Genomic DNA, 25887 nt, shown 5'->3' on the forward strand with positions numbered 1-25887 from the left:
AAAGGAAATTTCAAATGGAGGACTGTAAGCTTTTAGGAGTGTTTTAAGGAATGTCATAGGGACAATTTTGCAATATATATAAAAGTCATGGGAATGAGATATAGATTATGGCAGCATACACCAGGCTTCTATATCATGTCTCACTTGATGAAATAGCCAGGATATATTTAGGTCCCAACTTTTTTGCTTGTCTCATATGATATCCATGCCCAGGTATTCTAAGGAGCCAGTTGTCCATCTAAGATTGGAGTTAGTTGGGTTTCTGTCATGGCAGCACATGACAGGTATATATGTAGACTTCTACTAATTTTCCCAATTTATGCCATGTTCTCTGGTTCTTAGATGTATAGGATCATATCATCCGCGTAGAGGAATATTATGTCCTTGCATTCATCATGCCACCTGAAACTTCTGATCTATGTGTCCCTGATGACCCACTGCATGAATGGTTCAATCACCGGAGCCAAGAGGAGGGGACAACACTCTTCATTGGCCTGCTCAGTAAAGAAAGGGTGCAAGAGAGTGTGTGTGTGTGTGTGTGTAGCACTGAAAAAAGCAGAGGTTAAAGTGATTTTATAGTTAGGTGAATATGTCAGTGACAACATTAACGTTTTGAGCTAAAAAAAAACAAAAAAAAAGAACTCTACCAGTTATAGTTAGCAGATCTAACTATAACATGTGCCCCCACCATGCACTGCTTGTGACTGCACATATTACATCACTCATGACCTGTTTTATGACATCATTTATGGCATCTCAAATGACATAATTGGTAACATCACTGATGACATCAATGAGTGTGTTAGTCTGTTTTATAGTTTACATAGTGGCGGGTAACTACCATGTTACTTTTCTACCTAAGTTTGTACAGCCTGTGTCCAGCTCATCGGTGTGTTTACAAAACACATGTGCTCCTAATGCACCTTAGGTGTGTACAGGTATTGAACACATTTTAAAATGTTGTATTGAAGAGTAACTCTGTATTAAGGTGACAGTTGACGACTTGTATTCATTAGGTTCCAGCACAAGTTTTTTGGTACTGCAGAAAAAGTTTCCAGTAGGGCAAAGATTCTATGTACTACATACATATCAAGTATTGTAAGCAGCCATGAGTTATTAGACAGAAGCATCTCACAATGACAATTTCTACTTAACATAGAAAACTGAGTGCCCCACGTGCCGACCTATGCACATGTGCTTGTTTTGTTTCAGAAAATAGGCTATCTGTAAAGTCTTCATCACAGTACGGAGGCTACATGTAGTATAATCCTTAGCAGATTCACACCTTGCTTATTTTAAATGGTCACTGTTTGGAGAAGTTTGTTTTATACAGAGTGTACACTGTTCTTAGTGGATACTTTTTAGTACTCTGTGGTGTAATTCTCATGAGAGTTTCACTGTCTGCAAACAGTGTGGTACAGAGGAAACTCTCTCCTTAGAGTAAACAGTGTTAACAGTACCCACTTTTCTACTTAAGTTCACTTCATTTCTCAATGTAGGTTTAGTTACTGTCAGGGGTTTGGAACAGGTAAGGACTATCTGTAGTTATGTAACAGGGCTTCAGTATCTGGAGAAACTTGGTATTCTCAGAATAACTGTGTCCAGATTGAGCACTGTGTGCAGGATAGGCTACCCTTTCATCTGTGGTTCATAGTCGATTTAAACTTGGCTACCCATGAAGTGTATGGAATAGGTTCAGTGCTGAACATTACACAAGCTTACTTCATCTATGGGGGCTGTATGTATGACAGCAGTAATCATGCGTCATATTATTCTGAGCTAATTTGCACTTACTTATAGCTCTAAGACTATACACGATTATAGAGCAGTATATACAGAAGAAGACTGGATGATAACAATTATGTCATAGAAAATATCATGAGTGATTTAATATGTCAAGTCATAAGAAGTGCATGTTGGGGGTGCACGTTATAGTTAGCTTTGCTAACTAGAAATGGTGATTTTTTTTTGTGATTTTTTTTCTTGTTCAAAACATTGTCACTGACATATTCACTTAGCTATAACTTTACTTTAACCTTAGATTTTTTCAGTGAATTTCTACGTTTATTTTAATGTAAGTAATATTTTATCACCATACGTAAAGCCAACCCTCCACTCACTGTGCACAGCCTTTGGCTAGGGGGTTGGCCACAGGGCTTTGTTTTTGAAAATGGAGTGGGGTGTGTGCCCCCTGCCGCCAGGCTTATTAGGCTTAAAGGATCCCATCCCCCTGGGCCTTCTTTTTTTTTTGTGAGGGAAGACCATGGGGCTCAAGCCATTAGAGGCCCTGTGTAGCCAACCCCGGGGTCCAAACTTACAAAAAGTTGAGCAGGACATGTGGCCCACTCACCCAGTCTCTTAAGGACCTTGCAAGCTTTTTAAAAAAATTATTATTAAATGGGAGGCGGACGGTGTGTCCTCCTTCCCTGAGCCTTATTAGGTACTGGGCACTCCATCCCCTAGGGCTTTTTTTTAATGAAAGGGGAGAGGGCCATGAGGCCCCCTCTCTGAACATTCTTAGGCCCTGGGGACCCCATCCCCAGGGCCTTATTTTTTTTTTTAATAGAAGGGGAGGTGGGAACGTGTGGTCCCCCTTCCTGATGAGCCTTCTTAGGACCTGGGGTACCCATGCCCCAGGGCCACTACTTAAAATAAAGGCCTCCCAGAGTCTTGTCAGGCCTTGAGGACCCCATCCATTTTAAATTATCATCTCGAGAGGGACTGCAGGGTATTCCCTACAGGGGCCAAGTCCCTGAGTCATGTAATGGCTGCCATCAACATTTTTCTCATGTTGTTGGCAGCCAGTCAGACCGCTCATTCTCGCAGGAGTGAATTGGCATAAGTGTAAAAAAGTTTTGTTAAAATTGGACTTGAGAGACTTTCCCAAGAGTCATTTGAACCAAGCCGTCCAGATACCTCTATGGTTCTCAACCTTAATGTCTCTAAAACTACTGAGCGGATTTACACCAAATCACAAAAAAGCACAGTCTGCAAACCAAGATTTAGTTTCCTGCCAAATTTGGTGTAATTCAGCATTTTTTGTGGTGGCCTTGTCTGATTAAGTCCATGGAAAATGCAGTTTTGCAACCCCCTCCTATTTTTTATTTTGGCCCCCGCTTGATGGATCACTTCGAAAATTTCCATGCACAAACTAGTAAAAAAGAAGAACCTTTTTGAAAAGTTTTGTGGAGATTCTTTAAACTGTATATACATATATATATATAGCTGTATATCAGCGTGCCGGTCCTGCTCCTGACCGTCAGCGGTGCTCGTCAGATGGCGCACGCTACCTCGCCTAATTCTCCACACTTTTTTCCTGTTTGAAGGAAAGACGGCACTCCATGGGCATGAGTTTACCAGGATTTATTTGCACAAGAACGCGTTTCGGCGTTACCGCCTTCGTCAGCTTATCGTTCGCCATTTTACTTTTGCTTTTTATATCATGTGATCCCATTGTTGATTACCTACCCTCCTTTACAACAGAAAACCTTACTATTTAGCTCACAAAATCATATTGAGACTATCTACATTTGATACAGTTCATATAATTTGTGAAAATATTTCATAAATCTTACGTTTGTATTAATTTCATGTGTATGCTTACAAAAACGTTCCAACTTCCGTGTAACGATGTTGGTAAAAATGCAATTAAATTACGGCATGGTGGTATATCATTAATCACCTGCGCAACATTGCACCAAAATATGTATTTATCCTACTCACAAAGTAACGATGAGGTGGGCGGAGATGTGGCTGTCCAGGGGATGTCCAGGATGAGTCTGGCTGCTGGGTTCTGGATTCTTTGAAGACTTGTTTGAAGCTTAGTTGTGATGCCGGCATAGTGTGCGTTGCCCTAGTCCAGTTTGCTGCTGACAAGTGCGTGGGTGACCGTCCTTTTTGTCTCAGTGGGGATCCACTTGAAAATCTTTCGAAGGAGGCGCAGGGTATGGAAGCATGGTGATGAGACGGCCTTGACTTGACAGTTCATGGAAAGTGTGGAGTCCAGGATGATGCCCAGACTGTGTACATTGTCGGTGGGGGTGGGGGCATTTCCTAGGACGGCTGGCCACCCAAGAGTCATTCCAGGTGGAGGGGTTTGGAGCCGAGTACGAGGGATCTCTGTCTTGTCCAAGTTGAGTTTGAGGCAGCTGGTTTCCCTCCAGGTAGTGACGGATCAGTTGGTTTTCGTCGGCGCAGGAGATGATGTTTAGGCCGTGTTGTCTGACATTTTAGCGAGCGGGCCATGTAGATGTTGAAGAGTGTCAGGCTTGAAGAGAACCCCTGAGGCAGCATTCTTCTTTGGGTGACGAAGTGAATGGCGGGAGTCTGACACTCTGGGTTCTTCTTTACCATAGATGCTGGCATTGTGGAGTCTGGTGTAGAAGGTGGAGTGGGAGACTGTGGAACCCGGCGGAGAGGTTGAGGAGGATGAGGGCATTCGTATCTCTGTGGTCCTGTATGGTGCGGATGTCGTTGGTGGCTGTTTCATGCTGTGTTTTCTCTTGACTCTGGACTTGGAGGGGTCTAGGATCTGGTTTGCCTCGAGAAATTCCTTGAGTTGCAGGTTGATGGCCTTTTCGTTACCTTGGCATGGAAGGGGAGCAGAGAGATGGACCTGTAGTTCTTCAGCTCCCTTGGGTCGGCAGAGGGTTTCTTTAGGAGCAGGTTCTTCAGCTCCCTTGGGTCGGCAGAGGGTTTCTTTAGGAGCAGGTTGATCTCTGCGTGCTTCCAGTCCGATGGGAAGGTGGCGGTCTCTATGGAACAGTTCATGATCCGGCAGAGTTCTGGTGCGATGGTGGCGCTGGCCAGGTTGAAGATGTGATGTGGGCACGGGTCCGAGGGTACCCCTGAGTAGATGGACTTCAAGAGTTTACAGGTGTCTTCTGTGGAGATGGGGGCCCAATGGCTCAGGGTTTGGCACAGCATGAGGTCCGAGGAGGTGCTGGTAGGCTGTGAGTGCGGATTTTGGTTCTTGAATCCTTCAATGCCCCGTGCCCCCAGACAGCTCTCTGCATGCAGCAGGAGACGATATTGCTCCTGCCCAGAGGGAACAGCTACTAATACTGCTTCCTCTGGGTGGGAGCAATATTTTGGTTGGTTGAAACAGATCAAATGTCTGCTCCTAGTGGGTGGGAGCATTTTTAAAGCTCCTGCCTGCTGAAAGTGGACTTGGTGTTTGCTCCCGCTTGGTGAGAGATTCAAGAATGCTCCCACTGCCTGCACCCCCCAAGTAAAATAAACAACTATCTCCACCACCCCAGCCCCCAGCCCTGGCTCACCCCTGAGTCGGTGTTAAAAAAACAAGTACAAGAGCCCATGCTTGTTTTGTTTTTTTAATTTTGCTGTAGAATTGCGGACCCTCCCTGAATATAAGGCATTTTTTTTCTTTTATAAAAGTATCTTTGACCCCAGGTGCTGTCCCACTCTGACCCCACAGCTGGACCTAGTGCTCAGTGTATTCCTACCCTGCCTTTTTGTGTATTTTTAGGACTCAGAGTCCTGAGTCCTGACATGGCTGACACCACTTCCTGGTTGAGGTGTTGGCAGCCAGTCAGATCTCAGTGTGAGATCTGTGGGATCCGTGGAGCCTCCGCGTCCCTAGATAGACGACACTTTTGAGCATCAATTGCTTAAAAACTACTGAATGGATTTACAGCAAACACAAAAAGCACTCTTTCTGGAATTAGATCTAGCTTTCTGCCAAATTTGTTGTACATTCCCTCAGCAGCTTAGGCTTTATCTGTGTCTAAAGCTCTTACTAGAAAATAAATGAAGAAAATGTGTTTTAGGATCCCCCTTTTTTTCCAGCTCCTGCTTGACGAATCACCCCAAAACTATCCATGTCAAATTAGTGAAAAAGTAGCACTTTTTTGGAAAGTTTCGTGGAGATTTGTCACATGGGGCCAAAGTTATTAGCAACACAAAAAATGTATTTCCTATGGAAACACAATCGTAACTGTAATTACTCGGTGGCGACCGCCATTGGGGAAGATATGCAAATATATATATATATATATCATATTAAGACATTAAGAGGGTTAAAAAATTCACTCTGGTCTCCCCATGAAACATAAAAGACCAGTGTACCAAATCAAAAATCTTCTCAAAGTCCACCAACACCAGGGGAAGCCGTTTGATCTGCGCGCATGAGGGAGCGGGTTGCTCTGATCATTCTTTTAGCAGGTATTTGGGCCAGTATTTTGGTTACTGTATTAATGAGTGGAGTAGGTCGATATGAAGAGCAATTTCTTGACGGTTTTTCTAGTTTTAGGATTAAAAAAACTTGTGCTGTTGCATAAGTCGTTTGGCACAGTACTGGTTTAAAAAGTCTCTCTTTATAGCACTAATAAGTGAGCAGATAAAAGAGAAGCATAATTCTTAAAGACTTCTGTAGGGAACCTGTTAGGATCTTGTGTTCTCCCTTTTGACACAGTGCTTATGACCACTAGTATTTCCTTGAGCATATAGGGGTGGTCCAGAGCTAGTTGGCCATCGTCAATAAGTGCTAATTGCTCATGATAGAAGGGAAATCTTTCAGCAGTTAGTGAGGGGTCCCCGGGTAGTTTTCCAAGTTGGTGATAGATTTGGGGAGGCGGTAAGCCTCATTGCCATTTTTCTGTTGGCTAACCACTAGAGGAGTTTTTTTGATTTATCACCCATGTTGTGAATTCTATATTGTGACGCCTTCCAGATCAGCTTAACCAAATCTAGCAACTTTTGTGTAAGGGATTGTTTAGCTACTTCACTCAAGGGGTCCTGGCTAAACGTGGCTGCCATCTTATTTTCTGGGATATGTGTTAGACCTGTCAGCTCTTGGTGTGGTTTCCACTGTCTTTTTGCTTCGGACCTCCTGTTTGTGATCCTATGCTGAAGTTAGTTTTTGCTGGCTTTAGGACTCTGGGCACACTAGCACTGACCATTGCTAGAATCCAAGTGCTGTCTGACTAAATTGTATTGAGGACTGGCTTTTCCATGATTGGCATATTTGTTTTACTAGTAAGTCCCTAGTATAGTGCACCATGTGTGCCCAGGGCCTGTAAACAAATACTACTTGTAAGCCTGCAGCACTGATTGTACCACCCACGAGTAGCCTGTAAACATGTCTCAGGCCTGCCATTCCAGTGTCCGTGTGCACAGTTTTAAACTACAGTGGCAATTGCTAGGCCCAAACTTTACCTTTTACTACATTTAACTCACCCCTGAGGTAGGCCCAAGACATCCCAATGGGCAGGGTGCAGTGTATCTAAAAGGTAGGACATGTACTGGGGGGTTTTACAGGCCCTGATAGTTAAATATTGCTACATTCGGTTTTCACTATTCCACAGCCTATCTCTCCCATAGGGTAACATGGGGATTGCCTTTAAATAGCTTTTAAGTGTTTAAGTGTAATTTCCCCTTGGGAGCAGATAGAGATGTGGAGTTTGGGGTCTCTGAACTCACAATTTATAAATACATATTTTGGAGAAAGTGGTTTTTGAATTGTAGGTTTGAAACTGCAACTTTTAGAAAGTGGCAATTTTCTTGCTTAACCATTATGTACCTCTTCCTGTCTGCTGAATACACGTCTGGGTCAGGATGACATTTGGGCTGTTTGTGCAGTCACTCTAGACAGTCACACAAAGGGAGCTGAGGTGAACCCTGCACATTCTGATGGATCTTCCTGAGCTAAAGTGGTGGGAGGAGCTGATACACCTGAATAGGGCGATGCCTGCCCTCACACAAAGCAGTATCAAACCCCTTGGAGGGTGTCTGGGGTCAGGGCAGGGAAAGACAAGGTCTTGTGCACTACAAAGACTTCTCTTTGACGTTTGCCTACTTCAAAGACCGAAATGGGTATAGGTACTGAACCTCTGACATCACAGAGTTAGAACTCTTCTGGACTGAGGACATTCTGCCAGGAAGAAGAGCTGGATGCTGTAGGAGGGACTGCCACTCTGTCTGTTGGTTTGTTGTGCTGGCCTGCTGCTTGCTGCTTCTGTACTGGAAGTGAAAGGACTGAACTTTGCTTTCTACATCCTGCTTTCCAAGGTTCTCCAAGGGCTTGAACTAAGCTTGTCTCCTGTTAAGAAGTCTCAGGGATGTCAAAGACTTCACCTGCCTGCGACTGGATTCTCTTGCTGAGAGTCCTGACTTGCCAAGTGGTGCCAAATCCAGTTCCTGGGTCCTTGGAAGTGAACTCTGGTGCAACTAAGAAGAGACTAAACATATCGACTCCAGAGCGGTGCCGCTCTCAGACTCCGCACGCAGAGTGCATGTGTGCTGCACCTGAGCTGCGGTCCTCGCTGAGTGCAACGACAGTGACCTGCAACACTGGTAATACTCTGCTGCAGCACCTCTGAAGTTTCGCCACAGCATGAGTCCCGAGTGCCATGTCGCCAACATCCGTGACAACCGACTCTTGACTCCTCCGTAGCACCTGTGCCTCCATGGTGTGATTGCGACACTGCAAAGCAGAAACCTTGCATCTCGACCTGCTGGATTTATCAACCCTGCCGGGCCGTAAGGAACTGAAGCCTCACCACTGACGCCACATCACCTCCCCTGCCTACCAGTAAGGAACTGATACTGCTCCAGCGATGCCTCGATTCAGTGCAACGTCCTTTTCCAAGGTACTATACCTGGGGTCCGTGCGATTCTGTGACTGGCCCGCACTCCCTCGCGAGTAGTGTTGGACTGTTGGAAACAACTCCGTCAAGACGCCGCAATAGTCCTAGTTGGAACTATTGTGTTTCTAAACTATTTACCAAGATGTAATCTTTGTAAATGCCTATCTTTATTTTTATCGTTTGTTTTTTGTTTTACTCAGGTAAATATTGGCTGTTTTTCTAAAAGTGTGGAGTACTTTTGTGGTGTTTTCACTGTTACTGTGTGTGGGTGTGTGTAGAAATACTTTACACATTACCTCTGAGATAAGCCAGATTGCTTGTGCCAAGCTACCAAGGAGGTGAACAGGGGTTATCTTAACTGTGTGACTCTTACCCTGACTAGAGTGATGGTCCCTACTTGGACAGGGTGCAAACCACTGCCTACTGGAGACCCCATTTCTAACAGTATGGATAGACCCTTAGAGTAATGTGGTTGTTTTCTTCTGGTCTCTTATTTTCCAAGTAAGGTAGGACATTTCCTGCCCATGGATGACTGTCTTGAAAGCTTCCAAAGTTATGATTGCTGAGGGGAACAAGTTAAGGTTTTATTTAAAGAAGGTGGCGATTTCTTGGTAAAGGTACCCCACAAGGTCCTCATTCAGCAACCATCAGGTGTTTATACACAATATAACTCCAGGCTCTGCATTGGGGAGGCTGATGCAGATATCTGTAGGTGAATGCTAGTCATACAGGTCAATATGACTGCTGTTATGAAGACATAATTCCTTAGACAATAAGTAAAGAAGGGCAGAGTAATATGTAAATACTCTTTTCCAAGGATGCCTTATCCTCCGTAGGTCGATAAGTCGTAGTCACTGTACCCAGCTAGAGGGGGCGAGTGATCCCTGTGGCATGCGTGGTCTTTTGGTGTCAATGTTGGGGTCTATAGCAGTTCACTGACACCAAATACTGTCATGCCTAAGGGTGAGATGAATACTTTTTGTGGTAAAGCTTGTAGAGTGTCCTCGATCTGTAGTGGGCCATCAAATAAGGTAATATCCCACTCCCGTTCCCCAAGGAAACTCGTAAGGACAACATAGGTTTGTTATTTGTTGTAATGCATTGTATTCAACTTTAGGAGGGAATGATTTATGTAGGAGGATGACCATCCTGTGTGAGCCTCTCATAATAGAGCACTTTTTCTGAATGATTTTTGGTTCGGACAAGTCCTCTGCATGGTGAGACGCATGCCCCTGCCCTGAGCGCCCAACCGTGTTGTTGTCTGGAACCCTAATGCTGGTTATTTTATCATAGGCAAAAATGGATCGAGCTTGTGTGCAATGACATAGGCCTGTCTCACGGATTGTGGTCTAGTTGGACCGGGAGGAACACCCAAAAGTGCTACCCTCATAGTGGTGGAAGGCTACTGCCTTCACAAGGCAATAAACAGCACAAGTGTGGTGGTGGCACTAAACAATTTAATGATCATTTGTAGTGGACAACTGAGTCACTCTGTGTCACTGGAGTGAGGACAACAGGCTCACTCAACTTTTTAAAGGTTTCGCTGCTCTGTGTTTAACTCACCCCTGGGTGACATCAGGTTGATGTGGAAGTGCATGCATGATAAAAACGTGCTGAGTGCATGTGTGCTCGCAAGAAATACACTACACAGAGTGAAGTGTGGTACAGTGGGCACACACTACATGTGTGTGTGCTGGTAGGGTGTGCCTTTCAAATTACACAGTGGTGCAGGTCTTGACGCAAACTGTGTGTGTGTGCTGCATGTGAGAATGCTGGTGGACAACAGTACTAGACAGTGAAGTGTGCAATGGATGTACACTAGATGCAGAAATGCCTGCACTAGTACCAAACATGGAGGACCTTGGGTTCCATTTTGGAAAGCCTAGGCCTGCTTCGTGAAAACATGAGTAGAGGAATCTTCCCAGACAGATATGTGTATTGCTGCATTCCTGTAAGCCATATGGGACAAACACTGGATGAGGGGAGAGCCATGGTCTCCCTGTGCATTTCAAGGGGCTCTTTGGTTCAGTTGCAGATCACAAGAAAGGGGCCTGTACATATCACCAGAAGAGGGAGAGGGGGCTTATAAAAGAATCTTAGAGAGTACGGCTGAAGGCCCAGGATTAACCTTTTATGCACATATGACTGCCATGAATATTGTTGTGGGTTAATCAGCTTTGGAGTCCTGCCTGTTGTGACGGACATCCTTTAGGAAGAAGAAAGGGGAGAGATGTCAATTTTAAAGCAGCAGAACATTAACATAAATCTACAAAGACTTTTTGTGTCTGGAAAAGAACTATAAGTAGGGGAGACTGAGACCCCAAACTTTGTCATCTGCCGAGCAGCCAGCCAGGCTGTATGAAGAGGCGAAGCTCTGTAAGACTTCTGCCTGTGACCAGGACTAGGGCCCAGAACTACTAGCCTCCCTGCTGGGTGAGGGGATGTCACCCATGGAAGCCAACATCATCTATCCCGGAGCACCAGCACCTACCTGCTCACCAAGACCGGTGTGTCCATGAGGAAGTGGAGAATGTTGGAGGGAGCAAGGTCCAGAAGGGAGCCCTGGTGTGAGGTCTCCATGTGCTAGGGGTGAGGAATCCACCCCTGCACCAATTGGCCTGTAGCCCATGTGTTAAACTGCATTGGTGGCCCTGTATACCTGGAGGGGCTGCTGTGAACTGAGTTAGAGGAGCACGGTGGGAGAAACTTGCTCCCTGCACCGATCGGGCTGTCGCCCATGTGCTAAAGTGACTTGACGACTCTGAATGCCAGGAGGGGGTATCTTTGAGTAGATGGAAGAATGTGGCAGAAGAAACCTATCCCTGCACCACTCGGGCCGTTGCCTGTGTGCCAAAGTAACTTGGTGACCCTGTTTGCCAGGAGGAATGGCATTGAACGTCTGCATCAAGCCAGCGTGATCGGAGTGTGAAGGCCAGAGTGGTGTCCCTGTATGCCTGTAGGGGCTACCTGAGACGCGGAAACAGAGATGTCTGGGTCATTGCCCGGGACTAAGAAAGTGCTGTGAGCAGGGCTGGAACCCAACCGTATCATTTTGACTGCGGCAATGGAACCAGATAGCAGCAAGGAGACAAACTCCCATTCCCGCCGAGGGAGAAGTGACTTACTATGTGACCATTGGAGCCCGAACATCACAGGCACGTAGAATCTGTAGGTAGTATGGCTCGGGGGAAGAGAGCCGGCATCTGCCAGGTACTCTGCATGTGACAGCGAGTGCCCAACTCAGCGGATACAGAACAGGATTGTAGTGCACCACCGCAGGGTACATACTTGCAGATTCTGAGGAAGGAACTCTTGAGTACAGCCTATTAGTTTACATTCCCTGGATGTGGCCATCAGCGAATGAGAAATGACATTGAACCCATTGTACTAGAGGTGGAAGGAGAGGGAGTGGCTTGACAACAGGGGATTGTGTTATTGCTTTTTGAATGTAATTTACCTTTGCAAGTGTAGTTAGAATTAAACTACTTCTTTTTATACAAAACCGAGCATTTGACTTGACATTTATTTATTGTTGCGCTGCCCACCCTTTGATTTGGGAGTTTTGTTTACTAATCTGTGTCTTCGCTTCCACTGAAGGAGCCTTGACTAAACCTTGACTGCTTGAGCTACACTACTCAACCGGGGGTCAGGCGCAGAAGGGGTTGCTTGACCCAGTCGAACAGGATCCACAGTAGGTCCACAGTAAATCGGGCCCTGGGACATCAGGAGTAAAAGGCCCAATAACTCCTGCGTGCCCCCTGACCTATGGACGGGGTTCAGACAGTGATTATTAATTTACTGGAGTATCACACCGCTTTTGATTTTATTATTGAGGCCATTGACGTTCCATGTGATTAGTGTATGTATTCATAGGTTTGTGGACTGCATCCAGGTAGCTGGTACATGAATGGATGTATCAGCCAGGTTATAGTCTGTGCTTGTTGCTGTGTAATTGAAAATTCAACTAACCAAAAGAATACCTCACTACCTACTTCTCGAACTTTACACTTCTTAAACTGCAGTGTCTGTCACTTGGAAAAACAACGCTAACTGTACGTGTCCCACCAGAGGTGCTCCGTGCATTGTCTAATAGGAGCTGCTAGCCCAGCTTACTATAAACTTATTTACAAGCAACTAAACTATAACTGTAACTGAGCACAGATTTATTTCGTAGCAGCAGCAGATTAAGCTGCCTGCCTACGACGTCCCAGACAGTACAAATTTGGTTGGCAGAAGCATTAATATGTCTGATAATGGGCACTTAAAGCATTTGCGAGGTATGCCAAATTCTCAGATATAAGTCTTTAAAAAAGCCACGTCAGAGATTAAAGGAGTGAGTAGAGTTGAACAGAAAACTAAACTGCAGGATCCTGGTATTATAGTGAAAAAACACAGCAAGATAATTTTTTCCAGCAATGTGTGTTTTGTAGGAAGGAACAGAACTTTATTTTTTTTCTTGGTAGTTGCTATAGCATCCAGAAAGAGTAACATTGTCAACTCTCGTCAAAACAAAAGTTGATGGGGCATGGGCTCAATTGACCTGGCACTGTGGCAGTAAATAAGCATTGCAGATATGTCATACCGCTGTTATTTTTTTGTTGAATTTGTAGTGTTCGACTACTGCTACAGAGATTACATCCTCTCCTGGTATGGGCAGCTCAGCAAAGACGAAGGACAGCTGTATCACCTGCTTGCCGATGATTTCTGGGAGATGGCCAGACAGCTGCGGCAGAGGCTGAATCACATTGACGTCGTCAAAATCGTCTGCAGTGATGTGGTGAAGACTTTACTGACACATTTCTGTGACCTCAGAGCAGCCAATGTCAGGTAAGAAAGCGTTGAGGGCGCGCTATGCCTTTCTCTCCGATAAGCCAAGCTAGTGTTTTGATCTGCTGAAGACGCAAGAGAGCGGCGAGGTGCAAGCAGAGCCTTTTTCATTCGCCAATGTTCAGTAAGAATTTCTTTTAATCTTATTTTATCTTGTCGTGATCTTAAAATTAAACACAGATTGTGTTGCACGAGAGTTCTTCGTTCGTCTTTTCATGTGATGGTCCGCTGGTGATGTATGAGGCGGGCAGACTGCCGTGCGCAGTCAGCTCTTCATCCTAATCGCTTCTCGTCTTTCTTGTTCTGACCCGTGGTGCATGCCTGTCCGCTTAGTTTCCTTGACATTGGAGGATAATTAATTCGACACTGAGCTCCATTTTACTCTAATCTCTTGCTTGTGCTGTGCGTGTGTGTGTGTGTGTGTGAGAGCGGGCGAGTGTGCGCGTGCGTGCCTGGTACGCAGCGCCGTTCAGGCGGGCATTCTTATTTTCACATCAGACCAGCCCTGCAGTCTCTGTTACTAGTGGATCACTCTATCAGAATGCGAAGCGGTTTCCTGGTTATGCCCCGACTTGGAGTACTCGGGCATCTATCAAATCCTGTCGTTTTCATGCGGTTGTAGAAAGTAATGGCTTGGTGATCCCTAGCTGTTAGATAAAACGAAGGTAAAAAAACAAGTACAGGCTCATGGGAAAAACATTTTCTGTGCAAGTTTGCGCATTTGATTTTATACTAGCAGTATTACTACAAGTAACTAAACCAACCTCTCTGGAGCTATACGTCACCACTTTCATGACTAGCAAATCACCATGCCTTCGTTAAAGATGATAAATTGACCTTTCGAAATAGTTTCTGGGCTGCGTTTGTGTATGCGGATTTAGTCGGTCCTTTTACAAGTGACTGGAACACACCTTCATACCAGTTGGCATTTCATAAAATGCAGTTAACTAAACTCGTTTTTTTGGATTAAATGTTGATCATTTTGCTGTCTAAAATGTGTTGTTTGTACTAGAAATATTTGCTTGCAAGTGCTATATTTTGTACTTGCTTTAACGATAGATACTACTGTTTAAATAAAGATTATTTTGGAAAAACATTTCTTGCCTGAGCATACCGTTTCCTAAAATGAACTCCTGCTCTATCTGAATAAGTCATATGACAAGGTTCTAGCATTTTTATCAATATAGTTCTGGAACGTCCTAATTGCCAAGCCGCCCTGCAGTTAACTGCGTCTGAGATAAAGGCTAGGGCTTAATGGAGGTCCTTGCAGCCCCTGCGGTTGGGGAAGGTTGAGGGGGATGTGTGAATATGGCTCTTGTGATGTAAGGGCCCCCACGGATCCTCCTGACCGGCTGCAAAGGAATACAAATATAAACAAGCATTTGCAATGCAATGGGTCTTGCATTTGCTCGAGTTAGAGCTATTAGCGTTGTAAACTCATAACAAGACTTTTCTTGCCACATAAATTGAAAATAAAAAGTAAAACAGTTTCACATAAGGGAGCGGATTCAAAGCTCCACTGCGTCATCACACAAAAGGAAAAAAGTTTGCTTGCAGTCAAACGTACCGGCAAAAGTGCAATTAGCCATGTAACAGGGGCGATGGTCATGGCGGTCACTAAGCTACCCCAAGGCGGGACAAACAGTAAAGCATTTACCAACGAAAATAAAGAATTTTTGAAGGGCAAGCCCATGAACGAGTGATAGTGATGGGAGTGCGCTGGGCTTGGTTAAAAGCCCAGATACATACCAACACGTCAGAAAAGCAGCACTTGTGCGCTGCTATGCTCGACCAAAAAAACAAGTTAGATTTTGCAGGGAGGCCAGCTGAGACCCCTAGTGTTGTAGAAGCAAAGCTGGATAGAAACCTCCCATGCTGCTGGAAGCTCTCAGGGAAGGGCAGGTGACATTACTAAGGTGAGGTCGATGTGGGCCGAAAAGGTCACATGTACGGGAAGGAGAGTGCACAGCGCTCATCAGTATTTATTTTCATTTTCTTCACTGTTTCTCAAATATATACATGCAGAGCTGTGACCAAAGCACTGATGAGGAACTCAACAAGGTGCACGGACTGCCTCGGACTCAAAATGGGGCACAGTGCCAGGGACTTACCCAGAGATCCTTTTAACATGACACTCTTGGCTTATGTCCTTCCCAAAGTCTTTGTGAGTTCTCAGAACTGGATTAAGAAAAATATCTTTCACTTAAGTTGCCTGATGGTGTTAAAGGCAATACACTGACATTTATGACAATTTGTTGATAGGTAGCCCATACTCACACAATATATATTGCACACACCAGTAAAATAAAATTAAAATTAATTATCTTCAAACAACGTTTTTGATACCGCAGGTAGCCCATAAGTTTGTGATATAGATATCAGAGTGTCGCTGCCAGATTCGAAGCATGCATTTTAAAGTGTTTCATACAACGGCACTTGACACCAGTGATAATAACTGCTCGCTGTAAAAGTTTAGTTCAATTTTAGGATACGTTCATGGCACGTTTGGCAGAGTTGTGAACTCATACATGTGATATGGTACACCTTCAGTTCAGTTTAGTGGATCGGCCAGAGTTTAGTGTCATGTATTTGGTTTTATCAACATTAACTTCTGGGCCCCTTATTGCACAAAAGCTCTCAAAACGATCAAGGATTCTTTGCAACCCCATTGGCTATTTAGAAATCAGAAGGGTGTCTTCCGCGAACAGTAGTATGGGGATCTTGGAGATGGCCAGCTGGGGAACATCCCAGTCACAGTGATTCTGGTATACTGGCAGATCATTAACATAGAGTGAGAAGAGGGTAGGGGCAACAACACATCCCTTCCCAGCCCCACGGTCTACGGAAAAAGGGTCAGTCAGCTTCCCACACGATCCACACCGAACTTAGGCAAAGTTGTTGCTATGATGTCTATTCAACAGATCAAGAGGAACCCACAGATTATTCGAAGTATGCTAAATTAGGGCGAGGTACTAAATCAAAAGCAGAACGCAAATCAACAAAGGCAACATAAAGGCTACCACCACCCACTTCCTTTGTTTTCCAGTAAATTAACTGGAATCTAAAAACCTGATCAATTTTACTAATTTTCTTCCTGAATCCTGCTTGGAGATGGGTCAGGATTTTATTTTCATCCATCCACAGGCGCAACTGATCAAGAAGGATGGAACTAAATGATTTCTGGGAACAGTCAAGAAGACTTACTGGCCTATAGATTAGCTGGGGAACCCTTTTTATGGATGGGAATGATCTCCACCCTCTCCCATGTTGGATTAATAGGTGCTCAGGCCACAAACTTGTTAAATATAATCGTAAAATAGGGGTCCCAAACATCCGGGGCATTGAGAAAGAGGTCCCCAGGGACTAATTCCAACCCAGTGGCTTTATTAGGGGCTGTTCAAGCTATTGCTCTACTCTAACCTCACCCTCCAAGATTAGGATAAATACCTTACTGTTGTTAGATGCAAACGTCCCTACCACTAATTTCCAATCCGATGGAAGTTGATCAATGAATAAAGATTGGAAAAAAATGAGTAATCAAATCAGTTGCTGGGACATTTGCCCCTGCAAGACAAGCCCCTTCCATACTTACCACCGAGGCCAGGTTCCAAAACCCATGATGGTCTCGCTTCCTAGCAGCATTTAACATATCATCCCGCTTTGCCGTTGCCCAGTCTCTTTTGGTAGTGTTAATGTGTTTTTTGTTGTTGTTTTTTTGTTTTTGTAAAGGGCCCTCTGTGCGTAAATCCCAACCCTGTCCTGTTGTTTAATTACAGGAATCAAGGATAATCTGGCAGCCCTAAAAGCTTTATTAAACCAGGAGCACGGGGCCCTCCTGCCAGAAGAAGGTCTGGCAGCCACAAAAAAAATTCCATTAAATTAATAAACAAATTATTATAGATGGAACGGATTCTTTCCCTCTCAGCCTCCTCAAACAGTCCAACCTCCCCATAAGGTCCCCAATACTGTCCACAACTAAAGAATAGATATCCCCCAACGATTCCTGTGAGTTAGCCAAGTTGGCCCATTTCACTCTACGCATATTACTAACTAATCGTAGGCCACAGTCAGGTGACTAGTCTGCGCAGGTAACCCTACTCAGTATGGAAAGATCCACTTCTAAAACCAGAGCATTATGGTCGATATCTTCGCGTGGTAAAACAGTCAATCAATAGCAGCCACATCCCTACTTCCACAAGGATATAATCAATGAGACTAGTACCAGGAGCTCGATTAAAGGTGTGGCTCCCCTCGTTATCAGACCTTGTTCTCCCATTCCCAGCTCGAAGACCCTGCATCAAAGTAAGGGCGTTAATTTGCAAAGCCAGGGCATGCTATTTCTTAATTGGTGTCATAGCGAACTTAGGAATCCCCCAAGCATTGCCCTCTGCTAAGGGAGTGGTACACCACTGACATCAAGGGGTTTGAACTGTCAATTAAAGTCTCCACCTACAATCTTCATAATGCCCCCTGGAGCTTCTGACATACGCAAATTCAACATCTCGATTATGGGAGACTCGTGATTTACTCCTCCCGGCCAGAGGTACACATTGTATACATAAAAAGTTTGCAAAGCATTGCATAAAGCAACACATAAAATGTCTGGGCAGGGCAGCTCAGCTTCTTTAACTTGGCAAGATAAGCCAGTATGCACCCAGGTTGTTAAACCCCCAGAAGGGTGACCCCTTCCAGTGGAGATAGTTCCTTGCTAAAATATGCAAACCCGGGCCAATATAATGGGCGAACAGACCAACTTTCTTGCAAGAGACATATAGCATGTGAATCAATAAATTTGGCCCAATTGGTAATTTCGAGTTTAGAACCTAGCCCTGCGACATTCCATAACAGCACTTAAGCAACAGAAAGGGGGCCTTCAGGAAGTGGCAGCTCATGGTTGCTCAAACCCATTGAAACATCACTGCTACCCAGAGAAGCTGGTAAAGCCAGTGCTCCAGACATAGAGCCGCTGACCAAGACACACTGCTCTTAAATTGCACTAAGAAACTCGATAGAACCACTTGGGGGGAAACCAAAAATCAGGAGGCACTACCTCCAGTGGGCTGGGACCTGTCGTTATAATGGCAGGTGAACACAAGACCTTTCCATGGTAACCTGGCAAACGTTATCCTTGGGGGACTTCCACCTGCAACATTTGGGTCACTGGTCACCAAGCCATCCCCCCTTCTCCCACCCTCCTCATTTCCCATTTTCCTCCATGACTTAGAAATAACCTCCCTACTGGGAACAAGTCAATCTACATCATCCAAACTATTGAACTGATTAGTAATGGGGAGAACAAAGCCATCTGCCCTGGATACTTGATTCGCATGAACCTTGGGCAAGTGAGGGTTAAAATGATTGGGAGGCCCTAGGGCTATATCACCAGGCACTCGATAAAAGCTTGGTTTGTAAAAGTACCCCAAATGTAGTAAAACCAGATTAGACTCACTCCTTGGGTTGCCAGGAGGGGCAAATAGCAATCTCTGCACAATACTGGTGGCTCTTAAACTTTATAAGAATACATTCACCCTCAATAGCCTTCGGGCAAGGGATTAGCCACCCCACATGGCAAGTTAGGAGAATTTCATTTGCCAAGGAGAAAGAAAAGTTATTTCGGTGGACCAGCTAATTAATACATTTATTGGTCAGTTCTCTCTGGCCTTCCTTCTGGTCTGCTTGTGACTCCGGGACTCCGGCCAGGATGGCCATGTATGGACACAAAGCCGGCGGGAGATCAATCACCTGCTGTCTCTGTACGGAAGCTGGGGCTTTAACATTTTGACGAAACTCCCCCACACTACCTCCATTGCATGCCAATGATTCCTCCCCCCCCCCCCCCTTAGGCCTAGCATTGGCAACTCCGTCAATTCCCTGCGTAGTGGAACTAGGCGAGGTGACGGATGCCCTAATAGCCGTAGGCACACATCATGGGGGGCCGGAACGATTGTCCATATCAAGGCTATATTTAGTGGTAGTACCCTGAGGGCCCTCCTGGGAAACAGATGTTGCTCTAGTCAGGGCTCAAAAAATCTACTCAACCAATCGCAATGGCGAGACATTTTTTATTAGATCGAGCTATTTTTAGAACCTACTCACCTCTTCTGGGGAGTGGACAAAGAACAGGTGTTCTGTTCAGTCAGAAACTGAATTAGCAATTAAGATGCCCTTAAATCTTATTCTTGTCATATTTGTTCTGTGTTCAGAGAAAGAGGTCAAAAGTCAGTTGGTCTTCTTGCAATGCAAATACTTTTCCTTGTGACTGCAGAGTTCTAGGATTTTTTAAGGTGACCTGTGTGAAATGAAAGGCTGTGGGTATCAGGTCTTTCCTAACACACAACATTTACATAACTAAGTCAATTTAACAAACATTTCAATATATATTTCAGTAGCTGTGAAAGACCATGTTTTTGTACTTGTGTGATGAAAAAAATATTTTAATAGGATGCAAATAAAATCAGAACTCTTTACTTGGTAATGTGCAAATGATAAATATTTTTCATGAAACCTAATTTTCACAGGTTATTGTTAATACACTACATCGTTTTATCAGTAAAGCTGCAAGTTAGTGGGAAGGTGTATGGACATTTCTTGAATATTTACTATCTGTAAATGGCAGTGCGCTACTCCATCATGCTTTAATAATGTACTTATTAAAAGTGAGTGTTTAAACATAAACTGAGAAACACCCCTGCTCTGATGGATAAGCTATTAGTAAACTAAGGGACAAATCATGCATGGATCATGTGTGCTCTATTTGTGGGCTAGATTTATTATACATGAAGCAAACGTTTAGTGTATTTACTCAAACAAAAGAGAACTTTTTTCACAGCAGCAATGCTGAACTCACGTATTTGAAGGTGCACTCATATATGAGAATGAAGAAAAAGGTGACTGTAAATACAACATTTCCATAGGATCACACAATTTGAGACCTGTTTCCGGGTCAAGTACATTACATTTAGGTTGAGTAGATTGTTCGAGGCCTGTATAGAGGCTAAGTGATTTCGCTGTAAAATGGCTGAGTCTGAGCTCCTTTCAGTGACATCCTGCTGATCAAATATAGACAAGAGCTTTTGGCAAAAAAAGACCTTGATTTTCCCAAGAAGTGTCTCCATTAGGGTCTCCGCCCGAACAGGAACTTAGCCTGGCTCCACCTGGGAAAATTTAGCACTGGCCATAGTACCCACATCAGCGTAGGATCTCACCTCCGGTAGTTGCAGTCTAGGTCTCTAATAGGCTGGTGGTGGCCGAGTAGAAGCTTTAGGACGTGCACCTGCAGGGGTAGGGGCTGGACTACAGTCTCCCTCCCGTCCCAACCTCAAACCGTCAGGCACAGCTGCAATGGATAGGCAAGTTGGACGAGTTGGACTACACAATGAACTCCAATCTGTAGGAGCTACCCAGCAACAAATGGCTCTCTATAAGATCGATTTCGGGTGTAATAATCCCTATAGCTTTCTGTAACATTTTGTCAATGCTGGTGGATTTAGACGGGGACTGCACTTTGGTAGTATCTCAGGAGTTTTCCTTTTCCCCATTAGCTTTGGAAGGGATACAGGTAAGCACAGCACGGTGCACTTCTGATGCAGGCGTAAGCAGGAAGCTGCTTACAAACTTACTTACGGCCAGAGGTACCGTTTAAAAACTAACGCAACACTCACCCCAGAGGCACGTTGTCAGAGGGTGTGCCCAGGCCAGCCTCTAGGTTCTGATGGGCCCGCTTCTGGCCTGGTCTTTGCACGAGCACATGCTTGGGTGCGCCCCGCGCAGCGGGAGACAAAGCAGGACTTAAAAGCACCTCCAGGTGAGTAGGTGACGTTGCAATTCTCCTGGCCCTCCCGACAGCCTTGTGGCTGATGGGAGATATAGTCCGGGACCCCCCACACAGTCAAGAGTCCCATTCAGTGAGAGACGAAGCATGGCTTAAAAGCACCTTTGGACACGTAGGTGACGTCGCAGCCCTCCTGACAGCTTCGTAGTTGGTGGGAGATGTAGTCCAGGCCTCCCTTCACACAGTCAAGCGTCCCAGGCAGCGGGAGACAAAGCAGGGCTGAAAAGCGCATCCCGGCGCGTAGGTGATGTCGCGGACCTCCTGGCCCTCCTGACAGCTTCATGGATGGTGGGAGAGGTAGTCCAGGCCCCCGCCACACAGTCAAGCTTCCAGTGCAGCGGGAGACAAAGCAGGGCTTCAAAGTGCCTCCGGGTGCGTAGGTGACGTCGCGGCCCTCCTGCATCTCCTTGACAGCCTTGTGGTTGGTGAGAGATGTAGTCCGGGCCCCGCCACACAGTCAAGCATCCCCTTCATTTACTTCTATATTTTTAGGTTAAGTCAATGTGCAATATGATTCTTGTAGTTTTCTTGTTTACTTTTCTAAAATAGGATTAGAAATGCCTGTTTGGACAGTGACTTTGGGTGAAAAGCCAGGACTGGTTGAAGGTGTCACAGGCGGTCTGGTGTCATTTGGCAGCTTTGGTCACCTTTCCTCTCCCTTCACTCTCTTTATAGATGTCTTGTTTTGGGAGATTGATATGCTTTGCCACTGTGGCATAGTATTTGTGTTTCTGTGCCATGCTTTCACATCTGCTCAAATTTCTCACCCACACATAGAAAGCTCTGCACAACATAAGGACTATCATACCTCAAACCCGTCTGCACTTCATCCAACCCACCAGACAGCTGAGCTGAGCCTCTTACTCCCTTGCATGTACTACACCCCGACCCTACATACACAATAGACAGAAGCAGAACCCGTGGGTGTTCATTTACCCACATGATTGTCAAGATGTAGAACGACCTCCCCCAATACACCAGGACCTCATCCTTCATTTTTGAATTCCGCAAGAAGATGAAGACCTGGCTGTTAAAATAACCTTGTTCTTACTCACCTGCTCAGTGCCTGGATACCCTCCTGGGTGACAAGTGCGTTCTACAAATCCGCATAACATAACATCTGCTGCCTGTGCTATGTCTCTTTTGAGGGTGGCTCTTGTTGCTACTTGTTCTACCCATAGCTTCCTGTGCTGCATCTGTTTAATGAAGAATACGTCTGCTACTGCTCACTGTAGAGTTCATGTTCTATGCAAGAAGACAAACTTGCACAACTCCTGCTAAAACGGATTTATGTTTCTAAACCTGGTAATGAGATTGTGTGGGTCGAAGGATGAAGATAAGGGAAGATGGGAAATCCATCAGTTGTAAGGCTCGAGTGGATGTTAGTTAGGGGTATATGTGGTGAAATAATGAGAAATAGGGTGATAGGGCAGGAGGAGAAAATGTGTGAATGAATGAGAGCTAGAGATGAGAGGTAGTCAGAAAGATGGAAGTGAGAAATATGAGTGATAGGATCTACCACGGGGTGTTTTGGTATACTGTAAATGTTCTTTTGAACATCACAAAGGCAGCACTTTCGGTCATACATGTTGAGAGTCCTTTGGCATAGTGCTAGCGTGTGTATACATTTGTCTGCAAGAAATAGAATACCAGATTTGATACCATTATACTGTAAAATCAGATATACTAATGATGTTTTGTTTTCTTGCACACACGTATTTATAGCCTAATAATTCAGGAGGGGTTAGTGATGTACACACACATTAGCTATATAATAGTATTTTTGTGCATCTATTGTTTTTAAGTGCACACAAGTCTCTGAAAGGCAAATACATGATTTGTTAGTTCAGAGACATGCCACTCCTAGGTATTCTGAAAGATTCTCAACTATTGGAATGTGTTATGAGCACCTCTTGAGAGCAGTCTGTAAAACATATGTTTTGCTAGCTATTTCCTTTAATAAACCATGTTGTAAAGGCCACAGTTTGGTAAACTTTGTTCTAAATTTTCACGAAGGGTGAGCCACGTCCATTCCATGCCTCCTAGGAGTTTGGTTTGCCCACTCATGGTGATATGGGGATGGTGTTTATGCCTCAAGTAAAATCTGTACCAATTCCAGGTGCTATCAGTTTTGCAGAAAAATGAACCAAGTTATAGAGAGGTACAGTGAATTTCCTACCTAGAATCACTCAGTTTGGTCAGTTGGGAACTGGGATCCAATTCTAAGGCTCCTGAGTCATTTAGCTATAAAGCAGTATGTCTTCCAAATCTGAAAATATATTTATTTACTAGTGGTGCATGGGTAGTACAACACCAGCCATACCATTGTTCTGTAAAGAACAAAAGGTGAAATAGAGATTACGGAAATTGCACAAGAGAAGAAAAAACACTGTTTATAAATAAGGGGTAAAGGTAGTGATTTTGGTGTAGTCGTAATTTCTTATTGGATGGATTCCATTTGTATCTGTGTATCCTCATAAAGCAAGCCCATGAAGACCCTTCTTTTTCCTAAAGGCTGCAGTAATTTAAATAGATGTATTGCTCGGCCTTTAGACCCCCATTCAGTAAATCAAGGACACTGAAAATGTTCTTCAGTATGTCCCTTTGTCACCCTGAGTACATAGCATATTGATATTCTTGAAGCTAAATACCACAGAAACACCTGCTAATATTTTAGGGGCAGGTTTCAGGGATAAGATGCTTGAAAAAGAAGGTTGGTGGGGTGACTTTTTTGTGGTGGCCCCTCTGGGTCCCTTGTATGGGGGCCCCTGAAGATGTTGTTATGCCACTGGGTAAAGGGTGGCTCCCAGAGACGCTGGTAGGGCATAGGACCAGAATACGTACTCCTGCAAAGGCAAGCCATGCCAATCCCACCCAGAACCCAATAGGGCAATTATCTTAAAAACCTATAGGTAACGGTCCTCCACATAATTTTTAAAACTATATACCTATCCATTCCATAACCTTGATTGTTCATTTATCCTAACTGTCTGTAACCAGTGCGTACCTTGCGCTGTTCCTCTGTCACTCTTGGGTAAAGGAACATAGCAAGCAAAGTCTGAATTCTGCCTAGCACTGCAGACTCTCAATGACAAAAGAGTAAATATAATTTACAAGCTAGGCATTAGTCCATAGCTTCAACGTGCGACATCCCACATTAGTTTGTCTCATTTTAGCTTGATTCTTTGTGGATCTACTCACCCTTCTGGTTACAGGTACCCTGGCTACCTATACCAGTGCATGCCTACAGATCACCCCTCTATCACGTCTGGGCAGTCCAAAAAGAGAATTTACTGTGGTGGAATATCTTCTGTATTGCTTGCAGCTTCACTTTGTCACTTCTAAAATAGACTGTTCAGATCATTTATGATTGTGACTGTATCTTGTACATGCTTCTGGATTAATCAATAGGGCTTTAAGTAGCCTACATGTATCAGTGCATGACGCTGTAGAGCATTTACTATGTCTGCCTGTAACCTTTTTACTCATGTGAGTCACTCTGGTGCCTCAGAGAAGTTACCCAGTAACATGCACTCCTCATGTGAAGTTTGTTGGTTACTTCTCATTTCTTCTAGAGGCACTCTAATATTGAGATCACCAGCTAGGGCTGGCTGTACACAGTGCAGCACCTCAAGGTCATTCATCTGTTGCTCAAGGATGATTATGTAGAACATCTGACACAAATACCTGTGCTCCTGGGTGGATCCTCTGCAGACCCTTGGAGCAGACACAAAATAAAATGTAGATAAAGTTGATGTGTTCTTCCTCCCACTCCTTTTCCTTCCATTGCTCCTCTGGGTGCAGCAACCAAAGACAAAAATGGAACACAGTCAGGTTCACTCATGCATGACACCAAAATGCTTGTTTTATGCAACACTGCAGATGTACTCACTTTCAACCAAGAACTATGCCATGGTGTAGCATGCTACCCTCCTGCTAGTGTGCTCTGGTGTTGCATATGGGTTATGAAGTATTACATAAATGTAGGTATAGTACAATGCAATTCCAGTGATTTGGTAGTCGTGTTAGTATGTATAATGTTGAATAATCTTGTCACAATGGCAGATTGGCAATGCTAGTCTTTCAGGATTTACATGATCACCTACTTGTTAAAAATGTTGTCACACCTCTGTTTCCTACTTTTTTGTAGGAAATCTCCCATAAAAAGAATATTTTTGTTGTTTTATAATCACTAATCAAATTACTTTAATCAAATTTAAAGTAATAATGATTGGTTGAGATAACCTCGCAGTCATGAGCATAGATCAGTTGAGCATACAAATAATACGATTTCAGAAGGTTAGTTCCCTACATTCTTGTTAGGCCGTCATCCATACAATATTACAGTAGCCAGCAAAGCCAAGATATACCACTCGAAATAACCACCTTTGGACATCAAACGTTTAATGTTACTGTACATTTGAAAGTTAAGATAAACTGCTGAGCTCATATCTAGCAGAAAACCTCTATTAGGAGCCCATGTTTCTCTGGGTTAAGAGGTAAATGGTAATGTGGTTCTACAGATCTCAGTTTACACATCGCAGTAGATCAGATATGCAATGTAGTCATTAATAGTTGTCATAGGGCCTCTACCTGATCGGACAGCAACCCCCTTTTTGCCAA

At 44.4% G+C, this 25887-nt stretch overlaps 1 protein-coding gene across 1 annotated transcript in view; it reads left to right on the plus strand.

Annotated features, from left to right (window-relative positions):
- SNX25 (sorting nexin 25) overlaps positions 1–25887 on the plus strand; it is an 830371-nt gene that overhangs the window by 220094 nt on the left and 584390 nt on the right. The window contains exon 3 of the mRNA XM_069199645.1: positions 13217–13433. Within this exon, the coding sequence (XP_069055746.1) occupies positions 13217–13433 (217 nt within the window). The remainder of the gene's footprint in view (positions 1–13216; positions 13434–25887) is intronic.

This window comes from Pleurodeles waltl, chromosome 1_2 (assembly GCF_031143425.1).
Source record: "Pleurodeles waltl isolate 20211129_DDA chromosome 1_2, aPleWal1.hap1.20221129, whole genome shotgun sequence".
NCBI lineage: Eukaryota > Metazoa > Chordata > Amphibia > Caudata > Salamandridae > Pleurodeles > Pleurodeles waltl.